The sequence below is a fragment of the Neovison vison genome, chromosome 1 (genome assembly GCF_020171115.1).
Source record: "Neovison vison isolate M4711 chromosome 1, ASM_NN_V1, whole genome shotgun sequence".
Taxonomy (NCBI): domain Eukaryota; kingdom Metazoa; phylum Chordata; class Mammalia; order Carnivora; family Mustelidae; genus Neogale; species Neogale vison.
The window spans coordinates 216,723,783-216,737,511 of NC_058091.1; the positions used below are offsets into that span (position 1 = coordinate 216,723,783).

General features: G+C 39.5%; 1 protein-coding gene across 4 annotated transcripts in view; it reads right to left on the minus strand.

Moving 5' to 3' along the window:
* Window positions 1–13,729, minus strand: part of ARHGEF28 (Rho guanine nucleotide exchange factor 28) — a 319,328-nt gene that overhangs the window by 53,186 nt on the left and 252,413 nt on the right. For all 4 annotated transcript variants that reach the window (XM_044267188.1, XM_044267215.1, XM_044267197.1 and 1 more), the window contains 4 exons: window positions 9,784–9,906; window positions 8,069–8,186; window positions 4,393–4,647; window positions 2,755–2,831 (listed from right to left, as the gene is read on the minus strand). In XM_044267188.1, coding sequence (XP_044123123.1) covers window positions 2,755–2,831; window positions 4,393–4,647; window positions 8,069–8,186; window positions 9,784–9,906 — 573 coding nt within the window. The remainder of the gene's footprint in view (window positions 1–2,754; window positions 2,832–4,392; window positions 4,648–8,068; window positions 8,187–9,783; window positions 9,907–13,729) is intronic.

Here is a 13,729-nt window from a genome sequence, read left to right on the forward strand (position 1 = left end):
GCTGTTACCTTCAACTCTATTGTCACCTGTCTCCATTTGGGATTCCACAAAGTGGCTGTCTCTGTCAGTAATATCATTTGAAATCCCACTGGGACAACAAGACCTTCAGACTGTTTCCTGTTTTGAACTTGAACTTGTACATCTCCATGTTCCCTTGTCTTTTTTTACGGTTCATTTTGAAATTACCTTCTTTAATATTTAAGAGGTCCTCCTAGACTCAGTAAATCCAAGATTTAAGAGGTCCTCCTAGACTCAGCGGAATTTCCCAGTCATTTCTTAGATTTGGGTCCTACTCCCATTTCCAGGGGAGTCCTCTTTAAAAGCAAAATTATCTTATAGGGACTCCATTTTTTTTCTGCTGTTTTCAGCTGCTCATGTTCTGGCCATGTCCAAATTCATCATGTCTTTTGTAACATGTAGCAAGATAAACATTTCATAAAGTTCTTCTAACAGCACCTAGAGCAGAGAAACTTACCTGTGGGTATTAGCATGAAGATGACTTTCTCCAATGCCAAGGTGCAAACCAGGAAATCCAGACATCGGTATGACCCTGGCTAAGACAGCAATTCCCTCAAGCAATTCCCTCCATACAGCGTAAATAAGATATTTACGACTGGAGGGCTGTGCTAACCTAAATGTCTATGATGCCACTCAAAAGCATATGCTTGAACAGTGTAGTGCCTTTGAGTCCTTAAGGATAATGCTTTCTATTTTGCTCCCTGACATGGACAGGGGCTTGGCTGGCTTTTATGAAAGCTGCTACGTATCAGGCTAGCAACTCCATGAAACAGTATCAGCATCATCTTACTGTTGTCCAGAGACAAACCCCTTCTACCAAGAGGAGGAAAGCTGTGGTTACCTTCATCCTGGCATTTGGCAGACTGCCTTCCTAATGTCCAGCTTAATGGCAAATGTGGTCTAAGGCAGGCACAGATAACTCTGAAAGAGGTCACATAAGTGGGACAGATCCGTATGTCAAGCAGTGACTATAAAGTGAGCATCATACCTTCACCACGATGCATACACTATGTTGAACTAGAAGATAAGACAGTTGTCTCTATGCTGTGTCTAATCTTTGACCCATCAGCAGGTCATCTTGGCCTGTCATAACACCCAAGAAGGCACAGTTTGCTTCTCTTTCAGCTCTCTGGTTTTGACCAAACTTGGGTTTCTTTAAAAGTGTGGTATGAGGGGCGCCTGGGTGGCTCAGTGGGTTAAAGCCTCTGCCTTCGGCTCAGGTCATGATCTTAGGGTCCTGGGATCGAGCCCCACATTGGGCTCTCTGCTCAGCGGGAAGCCTGCTTCCTCCCTCTCTCTCTGCCTGCCTCTCTGCCTACTTGTGATCTCTGTCAAATAAATTAAATAAATCTTTTTTAAAAAAAAGTGTGGTATGAATTTGTTTTCTCTCTTGTCATGGTCCTCACCTCCCATAGGAAAAACAAAATGGTCCCACCTTCTTACTTAGATCCCAGAGAAAAGCACACACAGGCTGCTTGACAAATCAGTGGGTTGTCATGAAATATGCAATACAGACAGCTCAAATGGCTCAGAGCCATGGGGACTTGTCTAAGGCCTCTAGCTATCCTCTGGAGTAGCCCCATGAAGCAATCTCTGAGCTTTATGCAACCTGGCATCAGCATCCTGATGAAAGCAACATGCTTAACAGGGTGAAGAAGCCTGCTAGGCCAACCTGACAAGCACAGATGAGCAGGGGGGGCACTCTACCAACCTCTTCCTCCCCCAAATCCAACCCTCGGCAGGCATGCTTCTTTGTTTTCTCTGAATGGCAAAACAGAAACTTCATTAAGCTTTGACTTGCTAAAACCAGCTGGAATTGATGACATGTGCTAGTGGTTCCCAACTGTCCTATCTATCACTGTCCTATCTATCAATGGATGATAAATAAGAACCATTTTAGAGAGCTGCCATTATAATGCCCACATTGGTACTACATCTTGGATTCTTTCCTTTAACAGGGCCTAATGCTCCACAAGGCTGACAAAGTTAATTGATGAGATCTTCCTTCTTTAAGTGAGTCATTCTGGACTGCAAGATGCTGTGTAAAAGATGTTATAAAATACTCATTTTACTTGTAGCCTAACTCTGTGCCAGCCATGAGATTCATGTACCACACTATAAAGATAAATTTTACATGAGTAATCTTAGTAATTAGTAGCCATTATAGTAGAAACAAGAATCTTCTTTAAACCTTAGATACCACAATGATGTTCTCTTGTTTGGCAGAAGGAACATCATGATAGTTATGAATGGAGCTAGTAGTGGGTACACCAGGGATGGACCAATGGAAGTGGGACAAGATTCTGGAAGAGACCTGCTATTCCCAGCATTAACATCTGAGTGGCTGGGAAGGCACGGTCAGGAAAGGGGTGGGAGAGATCTGGAAGATATACCACGGTGGCCAGACAGCAGAGAGTCACTTGAGGGTTTGAGGAGAGTGCTTGCCCACCAACCAGTCCCAAGGTACTTTAGTATTTTTACATTAACGATTAACAATTGAATTGGCAATCAGCAACTGAATGAGATGACCACCACTCCTGGCTATAAATCAACACATTTCATGCTTATTAAACCAAATGAGAGGGAACACAGCAGTCACCAATACTACTGGAAATACAAGGGGTAGGCTCTTGCCAATGGCTACTTAATTTCACAAGGACAAGGACTTTAAGGCATTTTTCAAAGATATGTGGTACCCAACCCTTTAAAATGTGCGTCACATGACCATATACTTACAACAGCTGCAAAGATGTATTTCTGGTCTTTTTCTTGTAAAAAAAGCAGCACATCAGTTAGAAGTAGAGCCAGGATATCTTCAAAGAAAAGATATTGCCAGTATTAATGAAGCAAACCACAGTTCAAATGCCCTTATCAAATATTTGGATTTCATGGTGGAAACTTAAATCAATTTATTAAAAATAAGAAAACTAAGATTTAGCCTAATTGTGGAACTTTTATAAAAATGCCCTTATTTAGGACAGCCAGAGAGAAACTCTACAAACAACTCAGATTAGCCGTGTAAGCATGCATGTAACTATAGGTATTGCTAAATCTCCAGCAACATTTAATACTGGAGCTTTCAAAATGGAAAAGAACTATCCAATAAACAAAGGTTCTAATAGAACAGAGCAAATACTTACCTTTAGAAAAAGAACCTTAATCCTAACTATTAGAAGGCAGCTTCTGCCTTTAACTTATGTGTGCAAATCTGTTGAATCATTCCATCTAGACCTGAGCAGAGTTTGGGTCCTGTATGCCCCCTACAAATTGTACACAGGAACCTACCTTCACTAGCTGACTAAACATCTAAAACAGAATTAGCAAACTGCTGATGCGAAGAACTGAACCAAGAGCTAAGAACTTGTAGAGCTGGGGTCTGCAGACTGGTTAATAATTAAGCTTGGTTAATGTTCTAACTGTGGCTCACTCCGAGTAGCAACATTGCTGATCCACAAATCCCATTTTAGTCATTAGCTGCAAACACTGTGAAAACTTCACAGTCCTCCAAAGGCTTACATCTGATTTCCCTTGGAGTAACCAGTTCCCTTGGAGTAACTAACAATCTCTTCCTCTCACTTATCTGAGGATGTTACTAAGATACATTAAAAACAATGCGAGCAGATGGGTGCTTCTTAACCCTGATGCCACAGCAGACCCACGTGGGGACCTTTAAGCATCCCTAAGCTTGGGCTTCATCCCCAGACCAATAAAAGCAGAATCTCTGGGAGAAGACTTGAAGATTGGCAATTTTTTTTTTTTTTAAACTCCCAAGGCGATTCAAAGTGTGTGATCCGAGTTGAGAAAGCCTGGACCAAGCAGGAGGCTCCCTATAGAATCAGTCCCTTAGAACTGAATAAATGGTTTTAGACTCTTAACTAGATTAACACAGTCAGATTAATGTCAGTTAACACCAAGCAGTAGCACTGAGGAAGAGTTTGTACCACTGTGAGCAGGTATATTTCTGCATCTTGTGACTCTGTAAGGAATATGACCTTCAGAGTGCAGTCCTCCCCTCACTGGTGTGACAGCCCCCTGCTGGCTTGGTACACAGACCCTAGGTGTATAGACCTACCGCCTCATTTTCAACACATTACATTTGCCAGAGCAACATTTCCGGGCCAATAATTACCAGAATTCTCAGCTCCTTTCATTCCAATACCCCAAATTGCTAATTCATAAAACGTATAGGAAGGGCTTTGCTTGGGGCAGTGAACTCCCATCCAAGATAGGTAGCATTTGCTTACTAAACTTCATGACTTGGTCCTTTCCCACTTCTCCGGGGTTTGTGTGGTACCTACCATCTCTGAACCACTCTCCTTTTGAAAATCTGTCCTGCTAAATAAGTGATATATGTCAAAGGAGGAGAAGGGATACCTTTGAATCGACCCGTCGCAGTTTTCCAGTAAACAAGTCCATCATGTAAGAGAGTCCTTTCTTTACTTATCAATGCTTGCTTCCTAAACACATGGCCGTTTTTGAGCTTTGTGTAGGTTTTGTTTTCGATCTTATTTAGGATCTCCAGCCATTTTTGGTTTTTCTCATACTCGCTGACTTTTAAATCCACTGCTGCAATCATGTCTTTAATTAAGCCCAGAGCTTTGCACAAGTCTTTATGTTCTTCACTTCTTTCTGCATGGGAAAAAGAACACTATAGAATAATCCAAAGTGCAGAGAAAGCTTTTTTTTTTTCAGTTTTAAATGCAATTAAAATCATACAAAGAACAAAAATTCACACAACAAAAATGTTGGATTAGGTTCAAATACCTTATTACTACTCTTCACCCTTCCTCCCCAAAAGGAACTGTTAAAAGATTTAATTATAAAAGATTTATTTGTCAGATATGGTTCAGCAAAATACTATCAGTAAGATATCTAAGTTTTTTTTTTTTTAAGATTTTATTTATGTATTCGACAGAGAGAGATCACAAGTAGGCAGAGAGAGAGGAGAAAGCAGGCTCCCTGCCAAGCAGACAGCCCAATATGGGACTCGATCCCAGGACTCTGAGATCATGACCTCAGCCGAAGGGAGAGGCTTAACCCACTAAGCCACCCAGGCGCCCAGATGTCTAAGTTCTAAGGATTGGCCTGACCTACCCCAAGAGCAATGAGTATGTTATATACTAACCTAGGCTTTCTTTCTACCTTCCAAGACACAGGTAATCAAGTAATCCCTTCAATGAATTTCTTAGGACTTGGCCAACCTGGAGGCCCAAATGAGAATCCTCTCATGAAAGGGAGCTACAGGGGGACTTGAACAGGCCCCAGACTCATTTGCCTTCCTGAATCCCTCCCTCCTTAAAAAAAAAAAAATATTCAAGATGATATTTCAACATCTTTTCAGACTAAAAAAATGGGACAAAGGCACTCTGCCTTATGGGTCAGTTATACTCATGGCAACAGTAGGTAATCATTGATTCCAGTTATTACTCTTTAAAACACGGGCCATCTGCTCATATCTCCCAATGGTCTCAAGAAAAAGCCCTGGAAGAGTTTCTGGAACAGCCTCCTAGAACTCCAGATGAAACGGAATTTAACTATTGTCTTATTGGATGATAAGGAGCACCTAGTTCATGTTTACTGAGGCAAACCAAAGGGAAAGTTTCAAGAGGTCAGAAGGTGCCAGAAGGAGAGGAGAGCAGAAAAATTGGGAGAGAAAACGAAAGCCTACAGCAACAGAAATCAACACACAGAAACAGCAGTCAAGTGAGATGAGAACAAGTCCTCAGACAGTCTGACCATTTCCAGGTTCTCAATGTCCTCCACACATGAAGGGTATTCCAGAAAACCAAGGAACAAATCCTGACAGGGATCTTTCACAAGGAAGATACTCTCTTTCTCACTGTCTGTGAAAGTATCCTCTTTACTATACTTACCAACCCACAAAAAGTTCTCCTTTCCAAAGAGCGTATTCATAAATAGGAAAGGGGAGTAAAGAGAATCAAAGTTGAGTTACAAAGTAACTTGGGGTGAGACCAAGAAAAGGCTCAGTCTTTGACCTTCAGGGACAAATTATTGTCTTGTAATGGCAGGCTACCCTAAGTGACACAGCACCGACCTCTCCTGGGAGTCTTGCTAGGTACACTGGATTTGCACCTCAGACCTCACTGAAGCAGAATCTGCATGTAAGCATGTTCTGCAGGAGAAGATGATCCCTAAAGAAGTCTGAGAAGCATTGTTGTAAGCAAGTCACCTAAACCAATGTTCCCAGGAGACAGAGAGAGCGAGAACCGACCAGCAGTTAAGGTCTGACCCAAGGAAGCAATAGACATTGCTTCCATTCATTCACTCAGCCACCATGAAAGCTATACCCAGAAAGCCCCAAGTCATGCTTATCATTTCTGACAGGCAGTAGGTCATGACTGTTCTTCAGTCTACCAGGAATTTGGTGTGGGAGGTTTTTAGTCTTTGGGGTATTGTACTTAACTCTACTTTATTTTTTAAATTTTATTTATTTATTTGAGAGAGAGAGAGAGAATGAGAGAGCGAGCATGAGAGGGGGAAGGTCCCAAGGAGACGACCCTCTTGCTGAGCAAAGAGCCCGACCCGGGACCGGATCCCAGGATTCCAGGATCACGACCCTAGCTGAAGGCAGTTGCTCTACCAACTGAGCCATCCAGGTGCCCTAAACTCCATTCTTAAGACAATATGAAGATCGTACAAACTGAAAGCCTTGTTGGCACCTGGGTGGCGCAGTTGGTTAAGCATCCGAGTCTTGATCTCAGGGCTGTGAGTTCAGGCTCTGTTTTGGACTTCGCATTGCATGTGGAGCCTACTTAAAAATAAATAAATAAATAAATAAATAAAAATAAAAAAGCCTCAATTTTGTTTTCATTATTTCTCTGTGAACAACACTTACGAGGCTTTTTTCTTCATATTGTGCTTCTATTTCATGTTGAGTTACAGGTAGTGCTAAAAATGGGATACAAGGAGCAGAGGCTACCATTTGTGCCTGAACTTAGTTCTTAATGTGACTGAAAAAAGGAAACACTAATTCATGCATTTCTGCACGCCTAGATCACTTCCCAAAAAGAGGATGTTAGAGGTTGACTTTTTTAGAGGGGGCGTTTAAGATCTCATTACCCCTTTCATTGCCTCCAAGTCCACTGGTCATGACAAAGGTAATAAAAACAGCTCCCACTTAGTGAGTCCTTTGTTTACACCAGGCTCTGTCCTGGGCATTTTATGCAACAATCTCATTTAATCTTCACAACATCCCTGAGGATTGTTAGTCTCACTTACCGAAGCTCCTTTAATGAACCTGCCCAACAAGTGAGCAGTAAAACCAAGCATATGCAATGGCAATCCCAGTTCACATGATTCCAAACCCAAGCCCTTGTTAACCTAACACGCCACCATCCAATAGACACTTTACTCAAGATCAATAAGCTAGTTGGAAGAACAGACATTTTTATTTTTTCTTTCATTGCACTGGGACAGTTTTATTTCTTGATAGCCTCTTCTGTTGTTATCAGTCACCATACTAGGCATTCAAGATCCAGTTGTGAACCAGACACAGGCCTTCTCGATCCTTCAAGGAGCTTACGGTGCAGCCATGTGATTGTTAGCTTCCTAAAAGATGCCTAGATGATACCCCAGGTCGTTGATGAATGACAGAGTTAAAAAGAGCTCCCTAATAAATCATTTTCAACCTAATAATTCACTGCTTGGAAGATGTAACATCTGGTGATAGGATCCAGGGGCGTGTGTCATCACACTACTGAGTCGGTAACAGGAAGATGAGGAGGCAGAGGTATTAAGAAGATCTGGACGTGGGGAAACTGAAGAGGGGCTAGGCAGAGTCGAAGAAAGAAGAACACTGCTTGGCTTAGGCTGCCTGAAGCAATTCAGACTATGCCCAAAGCTACATTATAAAAGAGAGCTTCTCAAAAAGGATCCAAATCCAAAGGCTCTAAAAAGTTTTCCCCTAATCAACAGCCTTCATGAGTCCCAGGCCACGAGCATTTGTATCTGTTGATGACACCTCGGCTATGTTTAAAATTAAGGCAAGTGGCCAAGAGGTAAAATGTTTACCCTAGAAGTTAAGACTCACCCTTTGTGTACTGCAAAATCCTTTCCACAAGGACTGGGTACTTTGTGATGCGCTGAGTGACTAGCAGAATGCATTCTGGGATTCCTCGGCGTCGAGCCAGAAGATTACTATTTCGAAGCTTAAAAATAGACATATACTTTTCATATATAGAAACAGTATTTTCTTTTGAGGTCTGAGTTTAATAATACAAAGAATCGGCCACTGTATTGTTCTATTCTGATAAAAGATTAATAGGCATTATCATTAATTAAAACTTGATTCATGGTCATTAAATCACATGCTTTGCCATTAATCTCTCAGCAACATAACTCTCCAAGATTAAGAAGTTTCAAGTTACACTGATATATTTGCAGTTAATTCCAAAAGTGAGCAAGTTTCACCAAGTGTTAAGATTTATGAAGAGCAAAAGTTCTGGAAAATAGTCACAAATCGAAGTTACACTTTGAGTGTGAGTTTGCGATTAACCATTGGTTTTTCTAACCACTCTTCCTTTACATTTGTTATTACTCATCACAGCACTTACAGTTCCCTCCAATCAGGTCAACTTTCTTCCTAAAAATTTCATAGTATTCTTTAAGTTTTCAAGTTCTCAATACTCATGTATGTGCTGTGGGGGAGGGGGAGAATCTGCTAACATTCTCAAAATAAAAGAAAAAAATGTACAATTCACGGAACTCTAAAGGACAGATATCTTCAACAAATAAACTGGACACCAAAAAACAAATAAAGGGATGGGGAACATCCAAAATTGAAAGAGATTTAAAAGATATATCTCTGATACACAATACATAAACTTTAGTTGGTTTCTGGCTTAAGTAATCCAATTTCATTTCATTTTCTAGGGAAATCTGAATACTGAGGATATTAAAGAATAATTCTTTATATATATTTTTAAGATTTTATTTATTTATTTATTTGACAGACAGAGATCACAAGTAGGCAGAGAGGCAGGCAGAGAAAGAGGGGAAGCAGGCTGCCTGCTAAGCAGAGAGCCTGACGCGGAGGTCTATCGCAGGGCTCTGGGATCATGACCTGAGCCGAAGGCAGAGGCTTTAACCCACTGAGCCACCCAGGCACCCCTAAAGAATAATTCTTGGGGCACCTGGGTCGCTCAGTGGGTCATGATCTCAGGGTCCTGGGATTGAGCCCTGCATCGGGCTCTCTGCTCAGTCGGGAGCCTGCTTCCCCCTCTCTCTTTGCCTGCCTCTCTGACTACTTGTGATCTCTCTCCCTCCATCAAATAAATAAAATCTTAAAACAAAAGAAGAAGAATTCTTAATTGTGATAATGTCCTTGTAACTTTTAAAAGATGCACTGTTTAGAGATACATATTATATACATGCCAAATTATATAATGTTCAGGATTTGCTTCAAGTGAATCCAGGGGATTCATGGGACTGATTCTCTATTTTTATAAGGTTCTTCTGATTTATTACATCTCAAGATATGAAATAACAACCCAGGATATTACAAAGGTTCTCAGAAGATTAGATGATGCTTTACAAATATAAGATACAAAAAGGAAATGATTTGGGAGAAATACATTGCTAAGACAGAAAAAGAGACTTTCTGTCTTTGCCATGAGCCTATCCCTTTCTTCTCCTTCCCTGAAAATCAGCACCTAGATGTGAAACTTGTTTAAGGTCATATAACAAGAAAGCATGAACTATTCCCCATGCTGGTTTACCACTTTGCAATAGTTTAAAAATACTTGCCTTAATAAAATTCTGAAACTTTTTATTTTGTTGGAGTTCTTTAAAGAGGCTGACAGCTTCTTTGTGATGGCTACAGAATTCTCCATATATTTTCTTCATTTGATTTGCATTTTCTTCTGAAAACTGAGAATGACATTTCAATGATAATTTATAAATTTAATTAGTTCTAAACACTGAAAAGAACATGCAGTTTTCATATATTTCAATATATTCTTGGCAAATAAAGAATAAACATAAAATTTCTGAACACTATCCCTTCTTTTTCCCAGACACCTTTTAAATTAAACTAAGAAGCTGCCAAGAGGTAAGGGAAAGATGGTAATTGAACTAATTATACTGTATTGAACTAATTCAATGATCAGATACCAAAAGCAAAACATTTGTTACCTTTTATTCTTTTTTTTTTTTTAAAGATTTTATTTATTTATTTGACAGAGAGAAATCACAAGTAGATGGAGAGGCAGGCAGAGAGAGAGAGAGGGAAGCAGGCTCCCTGCTGAGCAGAGTACCCTGAGTACCCTGAGATCATGACCTGAGCCGAAGGCAGCAGCTTAACCCACTGAGCCACCCAGGCGCCCCACCTTTTATTCTTTTTTAAGTGTTTATGTGACTTTATCATTTCAACTTATTATTTTATTACTTTTTTAGACTAAAGGAAAGCTATGTTGAAAATTTGGGGGCGCTCAAGAAGGTTTGACCTCTCATGGGTTGACATTTACATTTGGTGAACTGATCAAGTCTGTGGACTCGGTCCTCAATTTGGAATCTGATCTTTGTCAATATATCACAAAGGGATGAAGAGGCAGGTAAAAGGGAAAGATGAATACTCAGATTTCCACTTTATTAACTGATGGACCAAAGTAGAGATATGGGCTGGATATGTCAATAAGTTTGACTTGTGGAAACATCTCTGTCGAAAAATCTAGATGGGAACCAAATCAGATTCATAGGGTGGTATAGAGGTAACAAACTGAATTACTTGAATGCCAATGTTTTACTCTCTGCCACATACAATATTATCGCAATAGAAACCAGAAAATATCCACCCAGCCCCTGGCAAGTACTTCAACTTTGTATCACCCTCTCTGATCTTTTCATCTTTGCTTACAATTTTATCTGTGCTCTAGGCTAATATGTCTCAAGAGCTGATTCTTAAATTACCTATGATTGCTAAAAAACAAAATAAAAACAAACAAACAAAAACTCAGATACTAATCTAACAAAGTACACACAGGCCTTCTATGCTGACAACTATAAAATGCTGATAAAAAAAAAAAACTAAAAACGTAAATCAATCATGGTCATAGATGGGAAGACACAACATAGTAAAGATGTCAATTCTTCCAAATTGTTCTACAGGTTTAATGCTGTCCTCATCAGAATCCCAGCAAGTTTTTTCTTAAAAATGCATACAGACAAGATTATTATACAATTTAGATGGAAAGATAAAAGAATAACTAAAAACAATTTTGAAAAAAAAAAAAGTAGAAGGACTCATTCTACCCAAGTTCAAGATGTATTATATAGCTATAATAATTAAGACTATGTGAAATGATAGACACACAGATTAGCAGAACAGAGTCAGAGCCCAAAATGCCCAATGGACTTATTTCCAACAAATGGCATTGGTGCAATTAGACATCCATAGACCAAAAACAAAAAGTGAATCTTGACATGCTCATGTCTTAAACAAAAATAAACTCAAAATGAATCACCAACTTAAGTGTAAAACACAAAACTATAAAACTTTTACAAAACTACATAGAAGAAAATCTTTTGAGATCTCAGCTAAACAAAAAGTTCTAAGACTTGAGACCAAAACCATGATCTTTAAAAGGAAAAAGTGAAAGAATGAACTTCATCGAACTTAGAGACTGAGAGAACAAGTTACAGACTTAAGAAAATGTTGGCAAATCACATAGCTGACAAAGGACTAGGATCTAGACTATATAAAGAAATTTGAATATTCAACAGTAGGAAAAACAATCCAATTAGAAAATAAGCAAAAGTCATGAGCCAACCTTTTACCAGAGAGGATATACAGATGGTAAATAAGCACATGAAAGATGGTGAACATCATCAGCTATGTGGAATTATTATTCAAACTACAATGAGTTATCCATCCATGTCTTTCAGAATAGCTAAAATAAAAAATAGTGACAACACCAAATGCTGGTGAGGATGAAGAGAAACTGAATTACTTGTACACTGTTGATGTACTTTGTGATTTGATGGGAATATAAAATAGCACAATCACTCCAGAAAACAATTGGCATTTTCTCATAAAATTAAGCATGCAACTACCATACAACCCAAAAATTATAACACCCAGATATTTATCCCAGAGAAATGAAAATTTAAGTGTGCACAAAAATCTGTACATAAATGTTTAAAATCAGCTTTAGTTCTTTTTTTTAAAAAAAGTTTTTTCTTAATTAGCTGAACTCTACACCCAATGTAGGGCTCAAACTCACAACCTTAAGATCAAGAGCCTCATACTCTACCAACCAAGCCAGCCAGGCACCACAAAAACAGCTTTACTTCTAATAGCCAAGAACAGGGAACAACAAGACATCCTTCTATAAGTGAACTACAACAAACTATAGTACTTCCATACCCCAGACTACTACTCAACAATAAAAAGGAATGAACTATTACACACACCGACACCTGGATGATACTTGAGAGAATTATGCTGAGTGAAAGAAGCCAATCCAAGGGAAAGTACACATTATGTATATAACCTACATGTAAAACACACATGCTATATTTATTTAATATTGCTGAAATGATAAAATTATAGAGATAGATTCGTTGTTACCAGCAGTTAAAGAGGTGGGGACAGGAGGGAAGTAAGTGTGGTTATAGAGTAGCCAGATAAGGAATCTTTGTGATGATGGAACTGATGATGGGAAATTTCTGTATCCTTTTTTTTTTTTAAGATTTTATTCATTCATTTGAGAGAGAAAGAGAGAGAGACAGAAAGAACATAATCAGCGGGGGGAGAGGCATGGAGAGAGGGAAAAGCAGACTCCCCAATGAGCTGGGAGCCTGACATGGGCTTAATCCCAAGGCCTGGAGATCATAACCTGAGATGAAGGCAGATACTTAACCATTTGAGCCACCCAGGCGCCCCAAGGTTCTGTATTTTGACTGCAGTATCCTGTCAGTATCCTGGTTAGGATTCCTGGTATTAGAGTTTTGCGAGAAGATGGCATTGGGGAAAAATAATTTCAGAAATTAAAAATTTTAAAATGCCAAATCCCGGGCTCCACTCCAATCCTATGGAAACAAAACCACTGGGACATTGGAACACAGCGGTCTTCATTTCTACAAGCATCAAGAGATTCTTAGGCACCTGAAGTTAGCAAACTATCGCTTTATTCCAACCATGCTCCTCATATTCACAATTTCTTTCCCATACCAATTATTTCCACGGACTAAATCAGCATTATATTCCAGGCTAGCCTCCTGAGTGAGGAATTTCCCTGAAGTCTTCTCTCCTACATCCCTTCCACAGCTAGCTCTTCCTTTTTTCCCACAGAGCATCATACCCACATCCATCATCTCGGGATTCTGCTCATTTGTTCCTCAGGAGACAACTTTTTATCGTAGTGGGAGGACAACCCTCCTCATACCCCAAATGCATGACCAACAACAGAAACACAAAAGTAGGCTTTAATCCTTTTCTCTGCATAACCAAAAACCTTTCCCCAAAGGAAAAATGCGTGCTTCATCCTAAAGCAGCACACCAAGCTTGCCCTGTCCAATAACCAACATCCCAAACCTTTTTCTCAATTTAAGTCCTCCTTTATGACCAGCAATGAAACAAAAACAGAACTGGTAGAGATGTAAAATATGTTAACTACGAAAGTCACTAACGAACAGAAGTGTTAGCGTTAAAACACAGTACTTCTATCAAGAAAAGTAAATAATTTCTAATGAT